Here is a 25,128-nt window from a genome sequence, read left to right as displayed (position 1 = left end):
CACAACAAATTAAAACATTTTTTTCGGATGAAGACAATCACCTAGAAACGTAAATATTCAAACCATTCTGTTTTTCAACCAAATGTCCATACTGGTCCAATTCTGTTGTACTGATTGCTATTGAATCAGCTCTTCACTCCAACATTGCAGACCCTTCAAACAAGGTGACACTGAGCTTAAAATATTAGACAGCCAAAAAGCTGTCCTCCACCCAGTAATTCATTATACCAGTAGTGTTTTATAGCATTTTAGTGTCTGTTACAAATTTGGGGCTCAAGAAGTCCAGTATTTGTCAAAAATGATCTTTCTACCCAATCGTGGTCTTGTAAATGAAAGAAGTTGAGTAGTGTTTATTCATGGCTGTACAAAATGTGTGGATGTATTTGTCATTCATGTTAATGTTACTGTAAATAAAAAACATTATTGCGACTTCTGTCTTGTATTTTCTTTCGTCTTAGAAAGAAGTGTCCTCGATACGATTGTTCAACAGGTTTTTGGCAATCTTGCTAGTAGCATATCAGTACGTGTTGTACATTGTATTCTGTCACACTGAACCCAATCTAGTTGCCTGTTACCAATAGATGAACAGGGGTGTTATACACAAAACAAACTGTCTTCAGTCTACAATGTCTTAGCAACTGTTTATTAGTTGGCATAGTTCCAAGGGTACCTATCTGAATGTAAGTACATGCACATATCAAAGTCATTGGAAAATAACATTGTATAGATGTTACAAGAAAATTCAGGAATGTTTCAGTTTTCTTATTTTTATTTGTATAATTCCTTAGTTTTTTTGTACGGGTATATTTCTTATTTTTCATTCATATTCCTTAGTTTTCAATACAGCAGGCTTTTTCATGTACCCATGGACTGTATCATAACTGTCATTTCTATAAACGGTTTTAACTTGTATGTAACTAGACAAAATAGTCCTCTATTTCACAATTGGATTTCATAGTAGCCCCTGTGAAGTGAAGTCATGTGTAGTATCCCCTGCCCTGTTGAGCTGGATCTCCTGTGAGATGAGTGACACCTCCTGGGTCATGATGCTCTCTGCTGCAGCGACCAGCTCCTCCATCCTGTATTCACACACAGGACAACTATTTTATCAAGTCAAAAATATTGGCAAGCATGAACAAATGGAGAGTGCACAGTCATAGTGTTTTGCAATGGTTTAGAAGGATTAGATTAGTTTATTTGACCATATGGACCAAAACTGGCTAGTGGCTTGTGAGCTGTCTTACTTCACACTTTGCACTCTATTCTCAAATAGTATTATCTGTCTATAAAATCAGTGGACTATATCTTACATGAATGCTTATAAACTCTAATTAAATTCAGAGATTTGCTTTACTCCAAGCGAGTGGAAAGTTCAAATTTTGTGAGCAGCGAGGCAGAAAAACTGGCAGGAAAATAACATGCTTTCCTTCCAAATACAATCCTCATTGACAAGCTTTCACAATGAACATTCACTGCCATCTTTTTGCATAGTCATACGTCTGTCGTGTCACCTAGCTCAATGCCATTTGACTTTGCATTGAGCAACACCGTAAGAGAAAAAATGTTCAGTTTATCTCACCTTTTGAGAAGAACCCCTTCGGCTGCTGTTGTCTTCTGCAGTTCTTCCAGCTCCTTGGAGAACTTGGTGACCTTGGGCAGCTGTCTGCTGGTCATGATACTCAGCTGTCCTAACAGCTGCTCAATCTCATTCACAGACTCGTACAGCTTTTCTGGAACATAGGGAACAAGTTTTTCTCATATTAGGGGGCACTGTCATTTCCATCCGGGCTTTTCCAAGAAATATCGTAGAGTGGAACTCACTGCCACTAAGTACAGTTGGGGCCGGCATCATCACTAGAAAGCTTTATCTTAAACAACTCCTGGAGTTAGATGTGCAAAGGTTGAGTGTAACAGGTTATTTGGTGTAATATAGCTATCTGCTAGCACACCGCATGCCTGCAAAGCTAGTGTATTACTGGCTATACAGAATTATTACAGATACAAAATGTAAAAGTACAGACATATCTGACATGAAATGCATTGAGAAAATCAAACTATACAATTAAATTTACCCAACAATGTCACCATCAAAACCATGGCCTCTTGAATTGTCTACTTTGTAAATTCTCTTAATACTATGGAAATCATGGCATAGCTGACATCAAATTGTAACTACATGTACCTATCTACTTAAATCACCATGTAAAACACCATGAATGTACAATGTAGGTGTGTGCTTTTTTATGTGGAACATAATTGGTTATAAAGCTACTTACTGATATAATCCTCATTATCCACATCATCGGATACAGAAATGGTTGCCAGGTGGTGCCGAGTGGTATCCAAGGCGTGGGCAAACTCACTGTAGTCCTGTTGCATCTTGGGAGCACTGTCTACAAGTGGCTGCAATGCCGCCTCCTGTCAACAGGTGGAGCCACACAAACAGGTTTATAAAAGAACAATTGTTCAGAAGGATGAATTTCAAACTCCTATGATTTTTCCATCCATTTCATTCATCTCTGCTTGTTGTCATATGCAAAATACATCAAATTGCACCAGAAACATATCACCCCGACCATTCAGCCTATAAGAATTATTATGATCATATAAAAAAAACTGTTCAGAAACATTGCCATTATTTCTTTTATACTTCATTGGTGGTAACGGTCAAAGCAGCAATTAAAATTCCACATACACCTACACGTATATATAAACCCAATACTTGGATCAGTTCAGGTTAGGCATCAGAAATACCTGCACAGCTCCAATTTTACATGCACTAAGGTGCATATGCACACAGTATTTCTAGTAACAAATTTCAAGTAACAAATCTTTACTCTCTAAGCAGAGGTTGCGGGGAATGATTGTTAGCTTTTTATATACGGCTTTTTATATTGTCACTACCCCTACCAACGTCGGTGGTCGGCAACCTTCTCTGGCCAGTGGATACTGCCTGGCCAATTTGATACTGTCTTGTTGCCACCAAAAGGGATCTGCTTGGAGATTAACAAATCTTTACATATAGATCTTTCCAACTGTACCTGCAGCTTTAGGAGTCTGTCCAAAAGGTTCTGGTACTTCAGACAGTGGATACGCTGCTTTCCTTCTGTGATCTTCTTCCTCAGATCTTCATTCTTCTCCCACAGGGCATAGCAGTATTGCTAGAACATGTGAAGAAGAAATGACTTATAGAGAATGGAACATTGGTCAATGTTTTACCTACTGATTCATAAAATCAATTTGAAGAAACGACATTACGATTAATTAGGATATTCCAGACAAGAAGCTGCCAGGAGTTTTAGGAACAAGGATAAGAAACAATACTCACTGATGACTGTTTCTCCTTCTCCTTGAGATCTTTTTCCATCTGAAAATTATACGTCAAAAGGTCAACAATACTAACCCTGCCACCAAAGGTCAACAATACTAATAAAGAAGAGTCACTGGGAGGCAAATTTCACAAATTTTCTCAATGTTACGTGTACTGCTCCAATGTTAAAAATGCCACCATGGAGACTAGTTTCTCACCTTGGAGCTGATGTACAGCCACTGTAGGTACCTGATGTACCACAGGTCCAGCTGATGTTGGGTTACCTCAGTACTACTGGCCTGCTCAGGGAGAAAACAAACAGATCTGATCTACATCTAGCTGTTATAGCCTCCATAACATGCCAAAAACTGGGGGTTTGGGGGGTCTTCAGGGTCTTTCGGAGCTTTTATGTGCTATTTTCTGATTGCAAAGACAACATAGGCAGCCTGGTTGAAATACCCCCGTTTTTAGAACTGGGCTAATCAGAAAACAGCCAAAGACCCAGTTCTATAAGCCTGCTACGGAGGCTATATCTGTTGATCATTCAGCACTGGACCTCCGGTATCCTCTGTACAATAGATTATTCACATCCAAACAATAGTAAGTACATTGTATATCTGTTAACATTTATATTCATATAAATTTCAAGTCACCATGTTAGATTTAAAGAAGCCTACCTTCTTCTTAGGCTTCCCTTTTGATGCAGAAGTAGATGTAGAGGGTGCTGGGAAGAGAATGGAACATGTTAAAATCACTTGAGTAGCTCTAAACAATGACCAAATCTTTAACAGTTACATGTAAATGGTCAACCAGTGTTCTACCTATGACCAACTCATTATAATAACTGGAAAATGTGAAAAGAGTAAATGGTGCCTCTTTTCAGAGAACCTATGACTCGATGTATAAAACATTGTCAAATGTTCATTCATTCATTCATTCATTCATTCATTCATTCCTATGAAGTGTTATAAAAAGAAGTGTCATGCCTTCTTTCCTATGTAATGTTATAACAAATATATTAAGATATGTCTGACCGACTAGTATGCTGTCTGCGGTGGGGATGGCTGAGATGTCCCCCAGGGTCATGGAGGGGGTGTGGGGATGTGCCCCACCCATGGGGGTTGATGCTGCCCTCTTACTGCCAGTAACAACAGGTGTGGAGGTCGTCGACCTCTTGCTTCCAGCAATTATAGGTGTTGAGCCGTGTTCTGATGCCTTCTTCACGGATTTCTCTCTATGTGGTGAACAATACAAAAACATGTACATGTCTATTCAGGACAGTTTTATTTCTGAAAATAGAGACTATGTACTATGTACTATATACTATGTAGAGAGTATGTACTATTGTTGCCTTTAAAGGGTTATGAACCTGGTAAACAACATTACAAAATAATTTACTATAAGTAGTTGTAGTAACAAACATCCACAAGAAATTGTTGTCCAAGCAACTGGATAGGTTTTGAAAACTGACAGACATTTAAAGTAGCATTTGTGACGAAAGGTAGTGGATGCTACTTGAAACAACTGACAGGAACAATTTTTTGTGTACCTCATTGCCTGGATGTCTAACATTCATCAACATACTAGAAAGATCATCTTATTTTTTGTGATTTGCCAAATTGAGATTCTTCTATTACAAAGACAAGGTAAAAACAGTGTTTATAAAACAATTATTCCAAACAAAAAAAGTTAGCAAATGTAGAATGAACCCCTTGATTTTCAAAACATGACAAATTTGTCATGACAAACTCCCTGAATACCAGTTTGACAGAATTACTTCCTTGCATATGTTAGTACAACTGTAGTTACTGTATATATTAGTGGGTTCCTACCTGTTAAAGGATGAACTCTGGGCTACCTTCCTCTTAGCTGGAGCACTTGTTGGTCTGGTGGGGGCTGGTTTAGGGGTTTGAACAGTGGAGGACTGGGTACTCTGGAGAAGAACAATCAAACAAACACATCAAGCTATAGTAAAACGTTAAACTTTAATAATGACAATGATGGATATACATCAAGCTATATTACATGTATATCCATCAGTATGTAATAGTTGTAGTGTAGCACTTCTGTAGAATTTAAGTGTCTATACAAGTCATGTGAAACTACATGTACTGCACTTAGCCCTCATGGGCATGAATGTGCAAATAAATGTCATTGTCATTATATTATTATGTAGTCTTCCTTTTTTCTCATTTTATTGTATACTACTCTTAAGACTTGGTAAACATATAAATATATTACTAGTACACCATGAAATTGGAGGATCTTCAACAATGTTAGCCTCTGTGCAAAGTTTGAATTCAGTACAAATCACAAATCTTGGTTTCATTCTGATGAAAATAGTCACGAAAGTGGATTTCATACTGGGTGATTTTAACTTTGTACATGTAAGGATGAATTTGCATTTATAGATATTCAAGAACATAAGGGCACTTATGAGTTGTTTATTAATTGACATTGTGTACATGTACTTTGAAATAAATTGACTTCATATATACATGTACATGATTACAGTAAACTTTTTTTATGTTGATACACTCAAAAATATGTGTTCAGGTACCTTTCCAATCTTGGGTTTGTCAGGAAGTACAGCAGCTTTGGCTTTCTGCATGTACCTGGACTCAACAATGATACCTGTAGGGAAGAAGAACAAAATATCTGTCATAGACCTGTAAGATGGCTTGGTTTTAGGAAACACATTGCCTTTGTAAAAAAAAATCAGGGGAGGTGTGAACAAAAGTTGAAAATATGTACTGAATCTAACATATATCATCCCTATAGGCCTAAATCACTAAATTTAAAAAACTCGGTTGTCAAAAACAAGGGAGCAAAAATTTCAAAGGAAAACTCTGTGATGTATCTGATTCTGTACCTTTTGGTTTCTTTTTCTTCTTCACTGGCTGTTCCCTGGATACAATGAGAGGTTGGGTTAATGTCCTCTGCTGTTCAGTTCAAAGAAACTTGTGTCATCAACGAACAGAATGCTCAACTTCAACTTGCAATAAAATTTATTCAGAATTTTACGAAGGTACCTTTGTGAATTTGTGACACTAACAGCAGATAATCCTCCTTCATCTTTCACAGAATCTAAAATGGGAGAAAAAAAAACAGTTTAGTAATTGGATTAAAAAGACCAGACCATGTCATCACTATTTTGCAGTTACAGTTGACTTCAGATCCACATCTTTACAACTTGTAAGTTTTCTTAAAGTGTTCAATAGCAGTCTAGTCTCTATGGAATCCCCATTTTACCATGTTGTGCCTGTTGTCTGATTTTTGGTCTGGTGGACAGAGTGTCTGTGTCCCTGACTGGAACCTCGTCTGTGTCTGCTGCTGAAACCTCCACGGGACGGGATGAAGAGAATGGATCAACAGCACTTCCTGTGGAGTTACAACAAAACTGCAGGTAGAACATGCAGGGCCATTCAAAAGTTACAGGTGAAAGCTTGCAAATGCAATTCTTCCTTTACAAATCTAAAGATATAATACATACAGCAGATTTTCCACCAACTACTGTAAGTCTACAAATTTCCGCGGTATATTTAGATTCGCGGAATTCGCGGGGACCTTTGTACCGCGAATCTATTTCCCCGCGGATATGTTTTGCGTAAGTGTAAGTGTGCCCCCCTCCCCACATGCATTCCCGACGGACTTCGAGTTTACGCGAAACACAAACGCGATCCGCAAATCACCGCAAATCAACTTTATTCTTGGCAAATGTACGTAGTTGAGTACTGTATCAAAATTATTAAAGTTAAACTGTTACTGTACAGTAATAGTATTATGAGAGACAACGAATCGCGATAGCCCTGGCCGTGTCAACCTCGTACCACCCGACAAAAATATTCGCCCGGCAGAGCGCCGGCCATGCGTGCGGGCGCTGAAATGCGGGCGCATCGGGGATATCTACAAATATTTTGACGAAAAATATAACATTGGGTACCTGGGAAATGTTACTTGGTTCTCTTTTGCTGGAGTTTTTTTTTCTCGTTTTGATGGGTAGAAACGCTAGCGTGCGTGGTGTAACGTTAACTACAAGAAGGCCACCTTGGGACACTTCCGCATTCATCGAACGCCAAAATTTCACCGAATACGCCATAAATTGCCATATCAATACATGTTCTGCCGAAAGATTCTTTTCTTTATACATTTCTTTACTAGATCATCGATGTGTAGTCGTGGAAAATAGCGTTTTAGCGCTTATTTCCGAACAAAGAAAATTGTTTACACGGGCTTCAGATCGATTGAACTTTACCGCCGGCACTGACGAAACAACCAATCAGAGACGCGTAGCGCGGACACGTGAGGCAAGATTTGCATACCGACAGAACATGCAGGCAGTGTGGCGCAGAGCACGAAACAAATTTTTGCTCCGCATGTTAGGAGATAAATGCCGGGACACGAACTTAAAAAAAAAATATGCACTTTACAAGTTCTTTTTTTTCTTGAATAGCCAAGGAGAAATCGCGAATCTAAAAATACCGCGGATTGCCCATTTTCCCGAAACCGCGAACTTTAGGCCCCGCGAATCTAAAGAGACTTACAGTACTTTGGTACGTTGAACAATTATAAAACCTGTCACCTATGTAGATGCTACTTTAGTGGATAATAAGAATATTATTCACACCTGCAATGTCCTTTTCTCTGATGACCAGAGGGATCTTGTATCTGGGGACAGACTGCTGAAGTTCTGTTACACCCATGGTGTGATCAGTGTCCCCCTCTAGCAGCACTGATGGTACTGCATCTACGGTAACCTTTGCAGTCTGCCGGGGGTCACCAGTATTTCTGGAAAAAAAAAAGGAAACAGTGCTCATGTTGCTGCCAACAGTACAGTGTTTAGGAAGGGTTTCATTATTTACCTCATAAGAATCAAAATTAAACCTTCTTACTAGAATACAGGATCACCATGAAGAAGCAAATCTTGCAATAAAAACATATCTTGTAAACACATCTACTGTATTGCTTTGGGCTAATATACATTATTACAAGTATACATCTAATAAAAAGGTTTCCATTGTTAATTTTGTTCAAATGTTTGGATGCATGCAGCTAAAGAGCTAGCTGTGTTTATGTCCTATTCAGTCCAATCTCTTTCAGATTGAGTAGTGAATCATTGGCTATTAGTATTAACATATATATAATTAGGCCACACCAATTTAATTTGTTGGTTCTCGGATTCGCCTCTTCGTTTTTTTCTGATTTGCAAAAAAAAAAAATTCATTCTGGTCCTGAATCAACTGAAAAATGCTCATGTTTTGCCCCCAACAGTTGAGGAAAGTCCTTTTCTTCCTAGTTGTTACAGTTTTCCCATCTATCATTGCAGTGGTTTGATTAAAAGTTCAAAATTCAATGTTTAAATTTTAACCCAGCCTTTTGTGTTGACTTCATGGCTCATTCCATAGCATTTAAGCCTATAATAGGATGCCTAGACCTGTTTTTATTTTTATTTTTTTTTCGCCCAGTCGCTTCATATTTTTTCTGAAAAAATCCGAGAACCAACAAATCAAATTGGTGTGGCCTTATAAAGAAAAAAAAGGACACTGATAGTCATTTTCTACTGCAAATGACTACCATCACAATATCTTAATCAGTCCTAAACCAAACTAAAACAGCTGACAGAGAACCCACCTGAGGTCAGACTGGACAGCTGCAGGGGTGTGACACACCACCTTGATGGGAGACTGGACAACAGACGTCACAATGTCCACCTCTGTGTTCTCTGGACTCTTGGGACCTCGACTGGCATCCACGTACAACACCGGGGCCGAGTCTTTACTCTGTGATAGAAAATATAATATTCTGGTTACATAAAATTCCTCTATTGCCAGTATTGGTATGTTGTAAGAATCATCATACAGATTTCTGTTTTCTATGTTGTATTCACAAACAGGTGCAAGAACATTCAGTATAATAGAATTCATTCATCAAGCTATTGAACTGAACATCTATCACACCGCAGTCATCCCTCAGTAAGACATCTGAACCAAAGCCGCATAGTTCCTCTTTACTACATGTAGTAGAACTTTAACTCACGTAAAGAATCGTCCTACAGACTGCTGTTTTCTATGTTGTATTTACAAACAGGTGCAAGAACATTCAGTATAAGAGTAGAGTAGATTCATTCATCAAGCTAACCGACATCTATCACACTACAGTTATCTCTTTGCAAGATATCTGGAGCGTAGTGGAGCCTCATAATTCCAGTTTACAACTAGTAGTAGAACTTTTATTCAGCCTGTCACATATAGAATCCTCCTACAGATTGCTACTTGCTATCAGTCTACATTGTACATCAACATGTATGTGCATTGTGCAAGAACATTTCATAGTCATAACCTGACCCTTACCTCTTCCTTCATGACCTCAATAAAAAGAAGCCATCAGGCTGATTTGAGCTATCATGACTAAATAATGGTTCAAACAAACAAACCTTCTCCATGCTGCCTTACCCCATAACCAATACAAATTTGGTACAACGTCAGATGTGGTTAGGTTAAAACCCCAGCATTTCACCTCTCCAATATAACATGTTAAAAAAAACTTCCACAGTTACCTGTGTTGAGGCATTTCCCCCACTGGAGGACTCCAGGTCTGACACAGCCAGCTCATCTGTCAGGGTGGGCTTGGGGCGGGCGGGGGACATGCTGCCTCTGGGGGGATTCCTGGACAGGTGACAGAGGGGTACGATAGGCTCATCAGATTAATGAGAACATCTCAGCGTGTTATAACAAACACCGTATTAGACAATACAGTCTAGTGTAATATTCTATGATGGCAATAGCATTATATAGCATCAGATTACAATATATTGAAGCTGATCTTATACTCTCAAAGACTGACACTGTGACTGCTACTACGAGTAGTACATTGTAGACAAGCCTGGAGACAGCTGTCCATCCTCACATCTACCTTGTCCCCCCAATGACCAGGAGGTCTAGGGACTAAGTAGGCAGTATATATGCCAAAAAAAGTCACTCAAGGAACTTAAGATGATTTTGGAATTCATGTATATAGATTCCATTCATATACAGTAGTCACAGTGATCCGTAACCATTTCAACTGTAAAACTGCACAGAAATGCAGCATTGTGGACTAGACACTACCTTGCATCTGGGGTGGAAATTTGTAAGGTTATATTTTAGGACTGGAATGCTATAACTTGTACAAATCAGGGCTCAAAATTAAAGGTGATCCAGTGGCCACAGACCACTAAAATTTAGGCCAGGCCAACTAAAAAGACACTTTGGGACAATTGTAGAAAAATAATTAGAATGTCAGCCCTTCTTTTGTTTATCAGGCACTCGTCCCGGCTTTTGGATCCGGAAAATTCCCCCCAAATTTCCCGGCTTTTGGATCCGGAAAATTCCCTTCAAATTTCCTGTCTACTCTGCAATAATAGTGTGCCTGGGAGTGAACACAAGCAAAATAATGTTGACTTCATGTTGAAGTCATACGACTTCCCAAAAACATATTGGGACAGTTCATCCACAATTGAAATTTATTTTTGGGACAGTGCTGGGAAAATAGGAAGAAAAGTGAAATGTGAATGAATACTTTAGTATGTCTGCTGAGTGTTGAAAGTCGAAACCTGCTAGGGAAAATCCATTAGAATTTATGTCTTAAAATAAACCATTGTTAATGTTATATTTGCCATACTTCCTGGGTGTACTGGAGATGTCTTCCCCAATGGTTTCATCTGGGACTGCTCCTGACTGTCTGTATGACATTACCGCTCCTCTTGTGACGTCCAGAGTATCTCTTAAGCCTGCAGTCTGAGCTGAAATGGGAAAGACGTTCTTTGACTAAAAATAGTCTTTCTTGTTGAGAAATCAAAACAAACACTACACACTCACCTGTAATTTTATTTTCCTCTTTTTCCTTGACTAAATGCAAACTATTATTACTTATCAGGGCTCGAATTTTTTTTTTTTGTATACTAGTTGTAGTACTTGTACTCCAGGTAACATTAAAATTACCTGCACCAAACAAATTTTACCTTCGCCACTTAGAATTTAGAAAGTGTGCATCATACTAGAAGCTGTTCAAAACTATCATTTCTTTTATTCTTCATACGTGGTAACAGCCAATTCAAGAACCAAATAACTGTTAACTTACATGGCTCAGGTTACGTGCATGTAGGCATCAGTAATACCTGCACGACACCAAGTTTACCTGCACTTATTATAACCTGCATATGCATCCAGTATTTCGGAGACCTGCTTTGATGAATAGAGTCAGTAGTATCTTAAAGGCTACAAAAAATTATGTTCAGCTAAAATGTTTTACCTTGTGCTAGTTGCTCCTGTGGTACATTCGGGGCAGCTGTGACCGGTTCAGCTGTAGCCAGACGACCTTGTGCCAGGGGTCTACAGAACACAGGTGGACAGGAAAAATACATGCAGTTTTACTAACGTCAACGTAAACGTATATGCATGGAGAAAACATACATAGAGAGAAATTTGCAAGCTCCCCTCTGACGCAGTAACGGTTACCGATCTAAAATCTCAAGAAAACGGTGTAGAAAATTTATATCCTTTCTTGTTAAGAGTCTCTAGTTTCTATATCGCCATAATTTTGCATGAAAGGAATAGACCTAGAAGTTCAGAACTTACAAGCACCCCTAGTCTACCTACCGATCCAAAATCTCTTGCAAGAAAACGGTGCAAAAAAAAACAACACATGCATGAAGGAAAATGCCTTGCAAGCTCCAGCTCCCCTCTTTCCCTACCGACCTAGAATCTCAAGAATACGGTGTAAAAAAGCATCGCGTCTTGTTAAGAGTCCCTGCTATAGCCAGTGCCCCTCATGTGTAGTGTAGATGCCTCCTTACCTCCTGTGTTTAGTCCCAGGACCTCTCTCCTCCGGAGCGGGTTTGTACAAACTCCGTTTGGACGCCATCTTTGATTCTCCCGCCTAGACCTCTGGGCGAACTTTGACCTTTCGCCACGCCCAAAAGCAAATTTCAAGCAGATGTTGGGTTGGATGATCGTAGCCGATTTCTCTGCTTCTCCGTCACGGACTAAAAGTGTAATACTTTCTAAGCACAGGCTACCTTTCTTCCTCTTTATAAGTTATACGGGTAAATGGATTTCCCGTTAAGATTGATCTCCATAGATGAAACTTTTAAGGGTAGTTACTTAGGACCACTGATGAGTAATATAGGCCTCGAGGTCTCCTTCGAATTCACAGTTTGGGGCGTCCAATCAGGTGCCCTTGCCTTGGTTTGGACCATAATACATGTCAACTTACTCATCCTTCCTCTCTCGAAAAGCTGGAAACTGTGAGCCATTGTAACTATAACGTTAGATTAATTAGAGAAATACCGAAAGAGAACTTACTGTATGAAGCTCTGTTAGTGCAACAAGACTTACACCGATGTAAAATACCATGCTGGATGTCAAATATTACTAGAATACTCGAGGAGTCAGGTTTTGCCCACCTTTTACCCCAAAAAGACAGAAACACATCATCTGTCATTGTCATTGTCATTCATTCCATTAGGCCATATGTTGACTGGATCCCGAAACTGATGTGCGAATAAAAAAACGTTTGCCTACAAAAGTGGTCCTAAAGGTTGAATAAATTACCAAACACAAAGAGTATGGTATGACGAATGATAATAGACTATGATTTTATTTTTATATTTCTTCACATTTTCTTCTTTTCCTGGGCTGTGATTTTGGCATTCTACGACATAAGTATCATATTCTTTTTTCCAATATACAGCATATATTTGCTCATTTGCAGCTTCTTTGTACGATTTTAAGTGTTGTCGAAACTTGGGGGGCGTATGACATCCATATATTAATCAAATCAACATTAACGCTACTTTGGCGACCACTTTCATTCTTTTCCAGTCTACCTCTTCGGCAGGCAAGTCGAGAAAACACGTGTAAAGGCTTCAAAAATGTAGCTTAACCGATCCAAATTCAACGAGTATATAAGTTCCTGCGCTTTTTAAAATGCTAACTTCGGACGCGTACGGAAGAAAAGTCAAGGCATATAATATACACCTTGGAGGAGAAGGCGCCGGAACGGATGCACCAAGTTGTTCTTATCTTTGAACAGTTGAGGACCGCCGAGCTCGTGTTCTCAGTCTTGTGGTTCATACCGGCGGCATTTAATACAGCAATCTTTAGCGATCGAAGTTGTAACCATTGTATTAGCCAACAATATGTATCAAACCCCACCAGGCTTATTAAAAATCATATATTTATCACATGTACAACTATCTACTTTGATCATAATTCTTCTCATTTTTACTCTTAGTTGGTTGACTGAGTGCATGCCACCGTCCTTGTGGGAAAAATGATTGATGAATGCTGCTGTGTTAATTTTTAATTTTATTGTTAAAATTTTGTGCATGGCCAACCAAGCATATGCATTATATATGCAGTGTTTACCCATCTAAATGTATGCCCCGCCCTCAAACTGCTAGGTTGGCCAAAGTACAACTTTATTTACAGTCTGCCTGATCAAGTACGTGCAGAACGACTATCTAGAAACTTCTGCACCAGGCGCGCAAGATGGCTGCGTTTGGATGTCCTGTTCGTCTTACCCTCTTGATTCTCATTTTCTACCTTTTTGTTCTCAGGTGAGCTCTAAAATAATTGGTTGAAAGTTTTCAAAGTCTAGAAGCACATGTTGTTATTTCTTATATCATATCTAGGAGGTTTTGTCTCTAGAATATGAGCTGCGTAACAATGAGGAAGCAATGTTGTTTACTTCCTCCTGGCCGTGAATAAGTTCTAGCACATTAAAACATTGTTGTTCTAGCACGTCTTTACAACTCGATAAATTTCCTTCACAAAGTTCCTCGAGCTCGCCATGCATCTGTTCGTGTGACAGCTGGGGATCATGGAGTTCCTGCTCTGATCCATGCGGAAATGCAGGTAACCTAGAAATTAAAAAAAAACTAGAGTTTGTGGAACACATGCTTCATATGCAATATGAATGTGCAATTTTCTTTGTCTAGATTATCTGTATAATCGCAACCATGACCAATATTTTCACATTTCAGTCTAAATTGTGTGTCTGTAATCTTTCTTGGGTGTCCATACATTTATGATTGATTCTTTTCGCTGCCTTGCCTTGCCTAGTGTTGGAAACGGCTTTTCGGATGCTTGCCATAAAAGTCCGAAAAGCTTTCCAACGCAGACTTTATCAGAAAACCATCTAGTTAGAGCTAAAATTGTACCTTTGCGACGTCTAAACAGACCATGATGGGTTCAATAACTATCTGTACAGAATTTATGAATCATTTGTGCGTAAAATATTTTACCATTTCTACGCAAATACATTCAAGGAAATATGTGCTAATTATTATGGGTTCACCACACCACCATATTGCTTTTTCTGATGTTTCTTCTCCTTCTTCTTCTCCTCCTCCTTCTCCTGCCATTTTTTAAATGGATTCAGCTTCTTCATTTTAGGGCCTAAGGTCCTGAAATTTGGTATGGAGGTACAGTGGGCAAATACCCCTAGGCGTTTTTTAAATTATTGTGATACAGGCTTTTAGAATGGTTTTATTTGAGTTTTTTGGCTGTGTTATAGCAAATGTATTACTGTGTTAGTTTGCCTTGTTTACCACGTTTGGGCATGAGTCATCACAATGGAATGCAGGGCATCAACCAATAGGCATGCAGCTTTCCTCTATACTTCTTGCTGATTGGCTGTTGGGATTTAACTTGATTAACACCTGCACAGAAGCATTTCCATACTGACAGTATGTCTGTATTCAAGTGTTTTGGTAGGTATTTCAAGCTTTCCTGCTCCAGCATTGGAATGCCGGGCATGGACGTTTTTTTTTTATTTTGAAAATCAACAGTTTGCATTATGCAATTAAAAATCCTAACCAATAAAGTAGGGAATAGCTATCCAACTGTTGTTTTAGTTGTATTTTACTTCATATTATAGTTATATCAATGTAAATCATTGTTTTCCCTTGTGTTTCTCATTCTTTCCCTGCCATGTGGTAAAATGTGGTGAACCCATCGCTGTATTTGCTCCAAAGCAAATATTGGCCTTTCTAGTGTAAAATTGGGTCCTCTCGAGACGACCGCAAAGGGCAAAAAAGCAAGAAAGGGAAAAACGTCCGGATGATACCGTAACGTTAGTACACAGCGCGAAAGGTTGGATTTACAAAAGGTAGCTAACTCAGGTAATGTTTACTTGGGTTGGGTGAAAGAAAAATTCCAGTGCAAAAAAGAAACCCCGAGAAAAAATTCTAAAAACACGACAAAAATAACCCAAAACCCAAACCTCTGCTTGCAGAGTAATTTTTGGCGTGCTTTTAGGCGTTTTATAGGGATGTCTCAAGTGCCACTCTCTTCGTTTTCACCAGTCAAAATATGGTGGTGTATTGATATAGTCTTTCGAGACTGGACTGCCAATGACATCGCCGATGATTGAATACTGCCCCACCAACAGTACAATATTTACATATCTACACATACGCGTGGTAACGTGGTTACAGGGTTACTGTATCTACACCTGTGCAATGTGAACCAGTCAGAATTGTCCTGAGGAAGGTGACAGACGGTCACCGAAACGTCGGCTGAATAAAAGACTTGGTTGTGTAAAAAGAGCCTCTTTACTCAAGGGATCGAAACGCCCACCCTTCCTCCGCCTCCTGACTGAGGGCGGCATGCCTCCTGAAGACTTGATCACTGTGTACACGGCCCTTGTAATTAGAATACACTTGATTATTGTGTACACGACCCTAGTAATTAGAATACAGATTTACGATTGGTCGTTAATGTTTACTTTGTATATAGTACCTGGCTTTACATTGGTAGTAAATAAAAGTCCGGTAATTTCATTTACAACCCTTGCTCATTGTACTTGACTTTTATTTACTACTATTATAAAGTCCAGTAGAGTTCATAAAAAAAAACAAAGTAAACACTACACATTTTAATGTTATTTACTGCCATTGGTAAATCTATGCGGTTTTCGTGCAGTGGTTTTATGACGTTTGCATACTGTATTGGAATATACAGTATGCAAATGTTGTATCGGGCAATTTTATCCTAGTGGGAATGAGGCCTAATAAACGCTCTCAAAGCTGTGCAGAAACGACAGATTTGTTATACACTGTAAATTAGCAATACTTCAGATCACGGTCTGCCAAATTCTAGTAAAGTTCTCAATATGATGATGAAGTAAAAATACATGTATATGTAGCGCCTTGTCTTCAGCATGCAGTCCACGTGCAATTGGATTTTGGACTCTAGTAATTAGTTGGATTTTTATTTTATTTTAGGCAATACATTGGCCACCCAGGCAGCATGGCTAATATCGGGTGCCGAAAGATACACAAAAATACACAATGGCCCACTTTACACACACCATTTCTAAGTCGACTCAGCGAAGTCGACTTGAAAAATTTCTGTTTACACACGGGGCCGCAAAGCGACTTGGCACTCCCGCTGTGCCACCCTCCCCCAAGTCAACTCGGTGGCTCGGTCTTGCCTGACTACTACGCCGGAGACGCTCAAGTCGACTTCGCCCGTTTACACACGCAAAGCTAGCGGACTCGGCACCAACTTAAGTCTGGTTTGGATACGACTCAAGTCGTCTTTATTAGAATGCGACTTGAGTTGAATTATTTCTCTTTACACTGGGAAATTTTCGCTCAAGTCAACTAGCTAAAGTAGTTTTGAGTTCTAGTCGCCTTGAAAAAGTTATGTGTAAAGCAGGCCAATATAACTTATTGATAGGCTAACAAGTACCACATTAGGCTAAGATCCATCAATTAAAAATATGAAATTTCAACACACGGTCACAACCCGACGTACGTGCTTCTGTGTGCTGTCTACGTGCAAAAACGTGGGCAAACGTAGGGCATCCGTGAGTGGTGAGTACCGCCTCCGTACGGAATCCTACGGATTTGGGAGTACGCAGACACGCCGTAGAACTTTAAGTGCATGTAAAACTTTTTCTACTGCGGATTCACCACCCGTGCGTGCGAGTACGAGCGACGCGCGTGCCCCGTACGGCCTCCTTACGGTAAAGTTGCAATCGTACAGAGATCGTACGTTGTAAGCACGTACAACTCACTTACCACTTGCCCAACGAAGGATGCACGCAACCGTTCACGGCCAGACTTGGCGTGCAGACCACACTCTTACACTTTGCGCAACCGTGCGAGTGACGTTCGAGTGACGTGCGTAGACGCCACTCCTTCCCCACGTTTTCATTAAAAAACGTAGCAGACGTAGCCTCCAAAAAACGTACGGGGAAAAAGCACGTACGGTGGGTTGTGACCGAGGCTTCAAGTACAAGGCTTCCTATAAAAGTATTCAAACAAGATAATGATAATATACAGTTTTGGAGGTCAGAGATCATAAACAATAATACAATATGTGAGGAAAATATATGTAACGCATGATCATATGATGTCATCTTATGTGGTATCACTGGAAGGCCCATCAAAACGTTTTGTGGCGGAAATAAATCTTTCAAGTGCTTCAAATAGTTGTTTGTGTGAATGATACAGCCTGGTAGCCCCTGTAGTAGAACAGATTCGGTTAGACGGCGTGGTGTGAGTTGCTCTACTGTGGAGGCTAAAATGTGAAGCTGGTGGCTGTAGAGTGGACAGCGTAGAGTTGGATAATGACCTTGATTTGATTGCTTAGTATTTATTGTGGAGCAACTCTCCTTTATATTAGCTGCCCATCCATCAGTGAGAAGCTATTTCTTACAGGAGAGGGTGAAGTGCATAAGATTATTACAATTGATGATTTTGTTTTGTTAATTTGCTTAGGTTTTTGCCTTTGTTGCATTTATTTACCTTCAATTTTACCTTCAATTTACCTTAGCCAAGAAGGTTATGTTTTCAGAGGCGTTCGTGTGTGCACTACGGTGCGTGTTGGTAGGTGGGTAGGTCTGGATGATATTATGAATTGACCTCGAAATTTTGGACCCCCTAGCGGCTTGTTATGGTACTGCAGCTGAATTTCCAGTTTCGATATCTCATGATCTAGACATGCTAGGGTCACGAAATTTGGATGGTAGGTAGCTCTTGTGCTGGGGAGGAATTGACGTATGCGCCCATGGTAGCTTGCTCGGGAACTACAGGGGCGTTTGTAGGAAAATATTTAAAGGATGATAACTCAAGAACCGATTGATGGTCGTCATCATTTTTGGTATGTAGGTAGCTTAAGTGATGCTTGACATAATTAGATGACAAATATGCAAATCAGGATCTAAATTACATAATTAATGACGAAGTTCTATAAATCTGCTTCGTTCCATGACAGGACAATTCAAACTTGTGACAGAACCGGAACATTGGCAGGTGTTATTTACGTACATTTTGGCCCAATTTGCATAATCTATGAGAAATTTTGATTGCATACTGATAAATGGCAGAAATTTCACACTTGCGGCATTTGGAAGTCAAGTCAACATGAACATCATCAAACATAACTTATTCAATTTACGACCTCATTTGCATAATTATGAGGAAATGCTAGAATAGCTTTCTTTGTCATTGGGTGGAGAATATGAACAATTGATATACTAGTAATTCATAAAAATGGAAATGGTGATTTTATTTTCATATTCAATGAGAATTCATCATTTATAATTCGTCGATCATACAGGTTAACATTGGCGAAGGTATGAGGTCGTGGTACTCTTGTTATATAAGTAAGATTACGATTTGATTAAAATGAATGAAAACAGGACTTTTGATTCCAACGTACACCGTTGACACTTTTGATGTTTTCCACCAACTTTCAGGCACTAGGAGCCGTAACCGTACTGGTTCATGCTGTAACTGCACGGATACACAAACGCAGCCATGCAACCGGTTCTGCTACAACAGCGGTACTCCATCCGGTAACGGCTGCCTCTGTACCTCACAGTACGAGGGGCGATGCTGCGATGTCGACAAACCCCTAGGAGTCGGAGGTAATACATTCAAAATCAATAGGTGAGATAGAGGTCAATAAAGAAAACCTCTTGAAACATGATTAAGTGTTGTACGTAGACAACAAAGATGACAACAAAATTGACAAAGGTATAAATCACTTGAATAAACTTAGCACACTATGATATCAACTTGAAGGTAATCATAATTCCAAACATTTGGAACCGCATAATTCCCTATAATGTAACAATGCCTAGGATGTACTTCACAATTACACTACGTTCCGGAATGCATTGTAAACAGTAAAAACTAGCTTAAGATTACAGACGGTCATCGAAACGTCGGCTCTTGAAAAATAAATGGTTGTGATGAAAGGACTTTGCTATTCAATCTTTGCTCTCTCTATACGTAAGCTCTGTTAATATAATTCTGCCTTAGTGGGACGTTCGACTAGATGTGGAGGCACCCTCAGTACTCCTTCTGGAGGCCCAGTGACATCACCAAACTATCCCAGCAACTATGGCAACAATGAAAATTGCCAGTGGTTGATTACTGCACCAGCTGGAAGCACCATAAGTCTGACGTTCGACAGCTTTGATCTTGAAAGCAATTATGACTATCTAACCATCTTCGATGGACCCAGTGATAGTGCCGCACAGTTACTGAGGTAATGCCATAGTTATTATGGGTTCACCACACCACGAAGTGGTGTGGTGAAACCATATTGCTTTTTCTGATGTTTCTTCTTCTTCTTCTTCTCCTCCTTCTTCTCCTGCCATTTTTTAAATGGATTCAGCTTCTTCATTTTAGGGCCTAAGGTCCTGAAATTTGGTATGGAGGTACAGTGGGCAAATACCCCTAGGCGTTTTTTAAATGTTTGTGATACAGGCTTTTAGAATGGTTTTATTTGAGTTTTTTGGCTGTATTATAGCAAATGTATTACTGTGTTAGTGTGCCGTGTTTACCACGTCTGGGCATGAGTCATCACAATGGAATGCAGGGCATCAACCAATAGGCATGCAGCTTTCCTCTATACTTCTTGCTGATTGGCTGTTGGTATTTAACTTGATTAACACCTGCACAGAGCATTTCCATACTGACAGTATGTCTTTATTCAAGTGTTTTGGTAGGTATTTCAAGCTTTTCTGCTCCAGCATTGGAATGCGGGGCATGAACGTTTTTTTTTTTTTTGAAAATCAACAGTTTGCATTATGCAATTAAAAATCCTAACCAATTAAGTAGGGAATAGCTATCCAACTGTTGTTTTAGTTGTATGTTACTTCATATTATAGTTATATCAATGTAAATCATTGTTTTCCCTTGTGTTTCTCATTCTTTCCCTGCCATGTGGTAAAATGTGTGTATGTGTGTGTGTGTGTTATATACATATATACAAGGGTTAAGTAACATTTTGCATAATCAAACCAGAGCAGGCTGTGTGGCAGGCACTAATTATTCATCACATATTCTTGTTGATTTGTTCGTCAACTCTAGGTTATCAGGTTCACCCGTCAACCCAGCTACTACCAGCACATCTAACATGATGTTCATAAAGTTTACATCTAATTGGCATGTCACGAGACGGGGATTCTCGTTCTACTACACGTCAAGTAAGGCCTTCGTTGTGCTGTGCAGTGTGAACTACATTGTCTCCAGAATAAGTGAAGGGGGAAATGACATTATTACAGGAAACCCAGAACATAGAGTCTGACGTTGTTTGTACCGCACGTACATGAATTAGCCGAATACGTGCTCCAAAATAGATTATACGTGGACTGATTGAAAGTTTGGCTAACTAGCTTTCAACCAAACTAAGGCATATAGATAGAGTGCCTTTCGGAGAGTGAATTATTGCACGGGGGTCCAAATAGGAAAGCTATTTTGTGACTAAGCGATTCTGGACATATTGCTCAAGTTCACCGTAAACCGTTGCAAAAATACAAAACCTATAGTTATCATTGTATCCGAAATACGCGTAACTATTTACTGTTCCACTTCAGGTGTGTTCAACTGTGACTTTGAGCTGGGCCTGTGTGGATGGAGACAGGCTCACGACGACAACTTTGACTGGATCCGACACAGTGGATCGACTCCTTCTGACGACACCGGGCCGAGTGCTGACCACACCACTGGAAGTACGAGTATGAGAAGCATTACAAATAGTCCTATCGTATCTTCTGGTACAACGCTTGTCCGCATTTGGACTGAAGAGTTGTACCATGTCAGTTTAGATGTTAGAAGTTACGTTGACAATGTTCAACGTGCTCTTTATCAAATGCGGCACTTTATCAAACGATTTTGCAAAGTCTAAATACAGTTCATCTACTGGGGTGTCTTTGTCCAGACTAGTAGTGACTGCATCAAAGTAACAGAGCAAATTTGTCAGGCAAAATTACCCTGGCAAAAAGCCAAGCTGGCTAGGAAGGATTAGAGAATTTGTGCTGCAGGATACTATCCCTTATGATTGATTCCAATGTTTTGCAGACTACCGAAGTTAAACTCGCTGGTCTATAATTCGACGGTTGTGATTTGCCACCCTTTTTATTCTCGTGACATTAGCTTCCCTCCAGTCTTTTGGAACACATGATTCTTTAGGGGATTTCTCAAAAAATTGCTATTCTTGCTATTCTGTTACTGCAATACTGGTTTCCTATAGCATTGTTGAGTACATTTTATCGGGGCCTGGTGCTTTCCCTGGTTTTAAGTTGTTGAGGTTCTCTCTTACCTTATCCTAGTCAATGTTCACTACCCCCCCCTCTTCCTCTCCTTTGTATGCATCCTGTATTTCTGGAAGTTGGTCGGTCTTTGTTTTCCAGTGTAAAAACTGATACAAAGTATTCAACAATTTTGCAGTTTCTAGGTTCGATGTGACCACTGTCCTTCAGAGGACCCACCGTGTCTTTCGTCATCTTTTCTTGTAAGCATAAAATGATTTTAGAGTCCTCTTTTATAATGTTAGCTAGTTTTTCTTCAAACTTTTACTTATTTCTCTTCACTAGCTTCTTTGTCTTCCATTCCATTTCTTCGTACTTAAATAACTTTTGTACTCATTTGTCTCCTTGTACACTCGATATAGCCTGCGAAACCCAAGCTCGAGCTCCCGGGGGCTCCCTACTTAGTCCGCCACCCAGGATGGCCGGCTGGATGTTGGGCGGCCGGCAAAAGCGATTTAATCAGGCTACACTCGCCACAGTTTTCTTTTTTTTTTCCTGATTTTCCTCAAAAGGTTTCGGTCATCCCACATATGGGTGTTTTTTCGATGGCCTTCATGTTTTCATTGGAATCAATTTCTGTATTCCCTCCTTTATCACAGCGTTTCCTGTATGGTCGTTGGCACGTGTTTGTGTGTGTATGTGTATGTGTATGAGTATGTGTATGTGTGTTCAGTAATCATTTACTCATCATCGGCATCAGGTTGAATGTTGTAAAGTAGTTCCAACTTATCTCAGTATCACTATATCGGACCAATTCACCTCGGCTAGCCATTGATTTAACTCGACCATGTCTGCCTTTTTAAAGTTTGGAATCATTTCCTTGTTTCCCCTTATGATCACTGTTGTAAATAATTCAAATAAAATCATACTGTGATCACTACTGCCAAGCTTCCCAATGTCCTCTACCCCTGAGGCCATGCCATCCTCACTGGTCAATATCAGGTCTATTATGTTCTCTCCCCTTGGAGGCACCAGGGCTTTTTTTTCCAGAAAACAATCATTAGATAACTCAAGGAACTCAGTGCCATCTGTATCTGCGATTGGTATCGGGCCGCTGGCCAATTCCCTTGGTAGCAAAAAGCTGTACGCCCGCATAATATGGTTACCGCTACGGGGGAGTTGAGCCCGAAGGAGTTTGGCCAGCTCTTTACCAGTGCGTTGCCTTTATAATACTGATATTTGCCTTGCCCAGGTGGCTATTATATCTACATCGAGACGTCTTCTGGCTCATCCGGTAGTGTCGCCCGTGTGATTAGTCCTCTCGTTACTACAACAAGTGCCAAGTGTGTCCAGTTCTGGTACCACATGTACGGTAGGGACGTCAACAGGCTCCGGGTGTACATGAAGACTGGCTCATCGCTTGGGAATCCGGTGTGGACTCGGACAGGAGCACAGGGAAACCAGTGGAGGTCTGGGCAGGTAGACATTCCAGCAGGGATATCATTCAATGTGAGTAGAGATTGGTTCCTGTCTGTCTGCATGACTATGAGCCTGTGTGCCCAGCTGTATGCGTTTCCTGTATGGTCGTTGGCACGTATTGAATGTTGTAAATTGATGAACCCTTGTCCTGCGGACTTTTTTTTAAACATCACGTCTTTATCAGGTCATACACCCCTGACGTTTTTGGTCCCTGCCGTGGCATAGTTACTTCCGCTTTCCTTGCGTTTTGCTGCGATGTGGTGCAACCCAACAGGACTAGGGTTTTAAGTGTAATGACCAGAAAACTAATGTACATGACTTGTACTATTTGCCCATAGATTGTGTTTGAAGCAAGTCGGGGATCTGGATATTATGGAGACATCTCGCTGGATGACATCTCTATTGTGGACAATAGCTGCCCACCTGGTAGGTTTGATATCATATAAAGGAAGAAAGCAGTGTTCTTGGAAAGGTAACGCATGGTAAGGGTAACGCATGATCAAACAGCACACTTTTTTAAAATGTACATTTATTTCATTACTTTTTGTACAATCTCAATAACACTTCTGTACATGTGACCCTGATGGGATTTCATTGGGTTAACCCCATGAACAGCTGCACATAGCCATACCATATTGAAAGTAGGTACTGCATTGAGGTGTTTTAGTAGGTATGTCAAACTTTCCTGCACAAGCATTGGAATGCGGGGCATAAATGCTTTTTTATCTTGAAAATCAAGAGTTTGTATTATGCAAATAAAACTGCTAATCAATAATGTAGGGGATAGCTATCCAACTGTTATATTCTTTGTTATTTGTTACTTCATACTATATATTATATCGATGTAAAACATTGTTTTCCCTTGTATTATCCTTCTTTCCCTGGAATGTCGTAAAATGTGGAGAAGCCATGCTGAATTTGCTCCAAAACAAATGTTGGCGTTTCTAGTTTGTATTATTCTTTTTCCTTCCACACGTCCCTTATGGCGTTTCCTCTGAGAATATACGCCTAGGGGTGTCTTTTCATTATTTTATTGATACATGTCTTTAAAAAACGTGATAAGGGAAGTACTATCACCTTCGGCAAGGCGTTTATGTTTTCGGTAGCGTGTATACGGTAGCGTGCTTCGGTAGCGTGTACACATGCGCGCGCGCGTGTGTGTGTGTGTGTGTGCGCGCGCGCGCGTGTGTGTGTGTGCGCGCGCGCGCGCGTAAAGGGTTAAACGGATTTTGAAAATAGGAGTTTGCACTTCAGGCCCATTTAACTGTGACTTTGAGCTGGGCCTGTGTGGATGGAGACAGGCTCACGACGACAACTTCGACTGGAGCCGACACAGTGGATCGACTCCTTCCTCCAGCACCGGGCCGAGTGCTGATCACACCACTGGAAGTAAGTTTTACAATGGTCAAAGGTGGAAGGTGGGGTAATACCGAATTGTCTGAAAGGGTATACTGGAACAGGGAAAACCATTCTTACGTAGTTGACTCTTTACAGCAGGCTCGTCTTCCGGCGTGTGTCTGATCGTCATTAAGTGAAATCGGCTTTAGAGGTTTACCTGTATGAAGGAGCAATCGAAAAGTTTTAGTGCACCCGACCAGTGCACTGTGACGTACGTCGATATTTTCCCTTTTTCCTTTTCACGTACCTTGAATAATAGAAGGGGGAATGATATAAATTGGGGTAGGGGAAGAGATGTCGCGAATGACACCTGTACAAGCGTGTGTATACAATTTACACCCACTCACCCACCCACCCACACCCACAAACACACACACATACACACACATACACACACACACACATAC

The 25,128-nt window shown here is 40.2% G+C and overlaps 3 protein-coding genes and 1 long non-coding RNA gene across 4 annotated transcripts in view; 3 read left to right on the top strand and 1 right to left on the bottom strand.

Annotated features, from left to right (window-relative positions):
• Positions 1-952: 952 nt before the first annotated feature.
• On the bottom strand, positions 953-12,237 carry LOC109486741 (HAUS augmin-like complex subunit 8). The gene is made up of 17 exons (XM_019790631.1): positions 12,144-12,237; positions 11,600-11,679; positions 10,970-11,090; positions 9,867-9,975; positions 8,942-9,090; positions 7,938-8,098; positions 6,563-6,691; positions 6,343-6,397; positions 6,183-6,217; positions 5,871-5,944; positions 5,143-5,243; positions 4,345-4,544; positions 3,988-4,034; positions 3,042-3,161; positions 2,277-2,418; positions 1,580-1,730; positions 953-1,079 (listed from the first exon to the last, which is right to left on the bottom strand). Exons 1-17 carry the CDS (start codon positions 12,209-12,211, stop codon positions 953-955), a joined length of 1,869 nt encoding a protein of 622 aa, XP_019646190.1. The 5' UTR covers positions 12,212-12,237.
• A 1,574-nt stretch (positions 12,238-13,811) lies between these two features.
• On the top strand, positions 13,812-19,152 carry LOC109486846. The gene is made up of 3 exons (XR_002141221.1): positions 13,812-13,907; positions 14,126-14,205; positions 19,061-19,152. It is a non-coding gene; the product is annotated as an uncharacterized LOC109486846 (long non-coding RNA).
• A 3-nt stretch (positions 19,153-19,155) lies between these two features.
• On the top strand, positions 19,156-23,603 carry LOC109486731 (enteropeptidase-like; the record flags this gene model as incomplete). Its single annotated transcript, XM_019790621.1, has 6 exons — positions 19,156-19,231; positions 19,629-19,857; positions 20,685-20,800; positions 21,191-21,325; positions 23,097-23,353; positions 23,598-23,603. Coding segments are annotated over 6 exons (819 nt in total), but the record flags the coding sequence as incomplete, so codon positions are not given.
• LOC109486722 (MAM and LDL-receptor class A domain-containing protein 1-like) overlaps positions 23,183-25,128 on the top strand; it is a 14,194-nt gene continuing 12,248 nt past the window's right edge. The window contains exons 1-3 of the mRNA XM_019790612.1: positions 23,183-23,353; positions 23,662-23,749; positions 24,578-24,712. Of these exons, the coding sequence (XP_019646171.1) occupies positions 23,696-23,749; positions 24,578-24,712 (189 nt within the window). The 5' untranslated portion in view covers positions 23,183-23,353; positions 23,662-23,695. The remainder of the gene's footprint in view (positions 23,354-23,661; positions 23,750-24,577; positions 24,713-25,128) is intronic.

Source organism: Branchiostoma belcheri, unplaced genomic scaffold (genome assembly GCF_001625305.1).
Source record: "Branchiostoma belcheri isolate BF01 breed outbred unplaced genomic scaffold, Haploidv18h27 scaffold110, whole genome shotgun sequence".
Lineage (NCBI taxonomy): Eukaryota > Metazoa > Chordata > Leptocardii > Amphioxiformes > Branchiostomatidae > Branchiostoma > Branchiostoma belcheri.
This window is presented reverse-complemented; position numbering and strand designations above follow the sequence as displayed.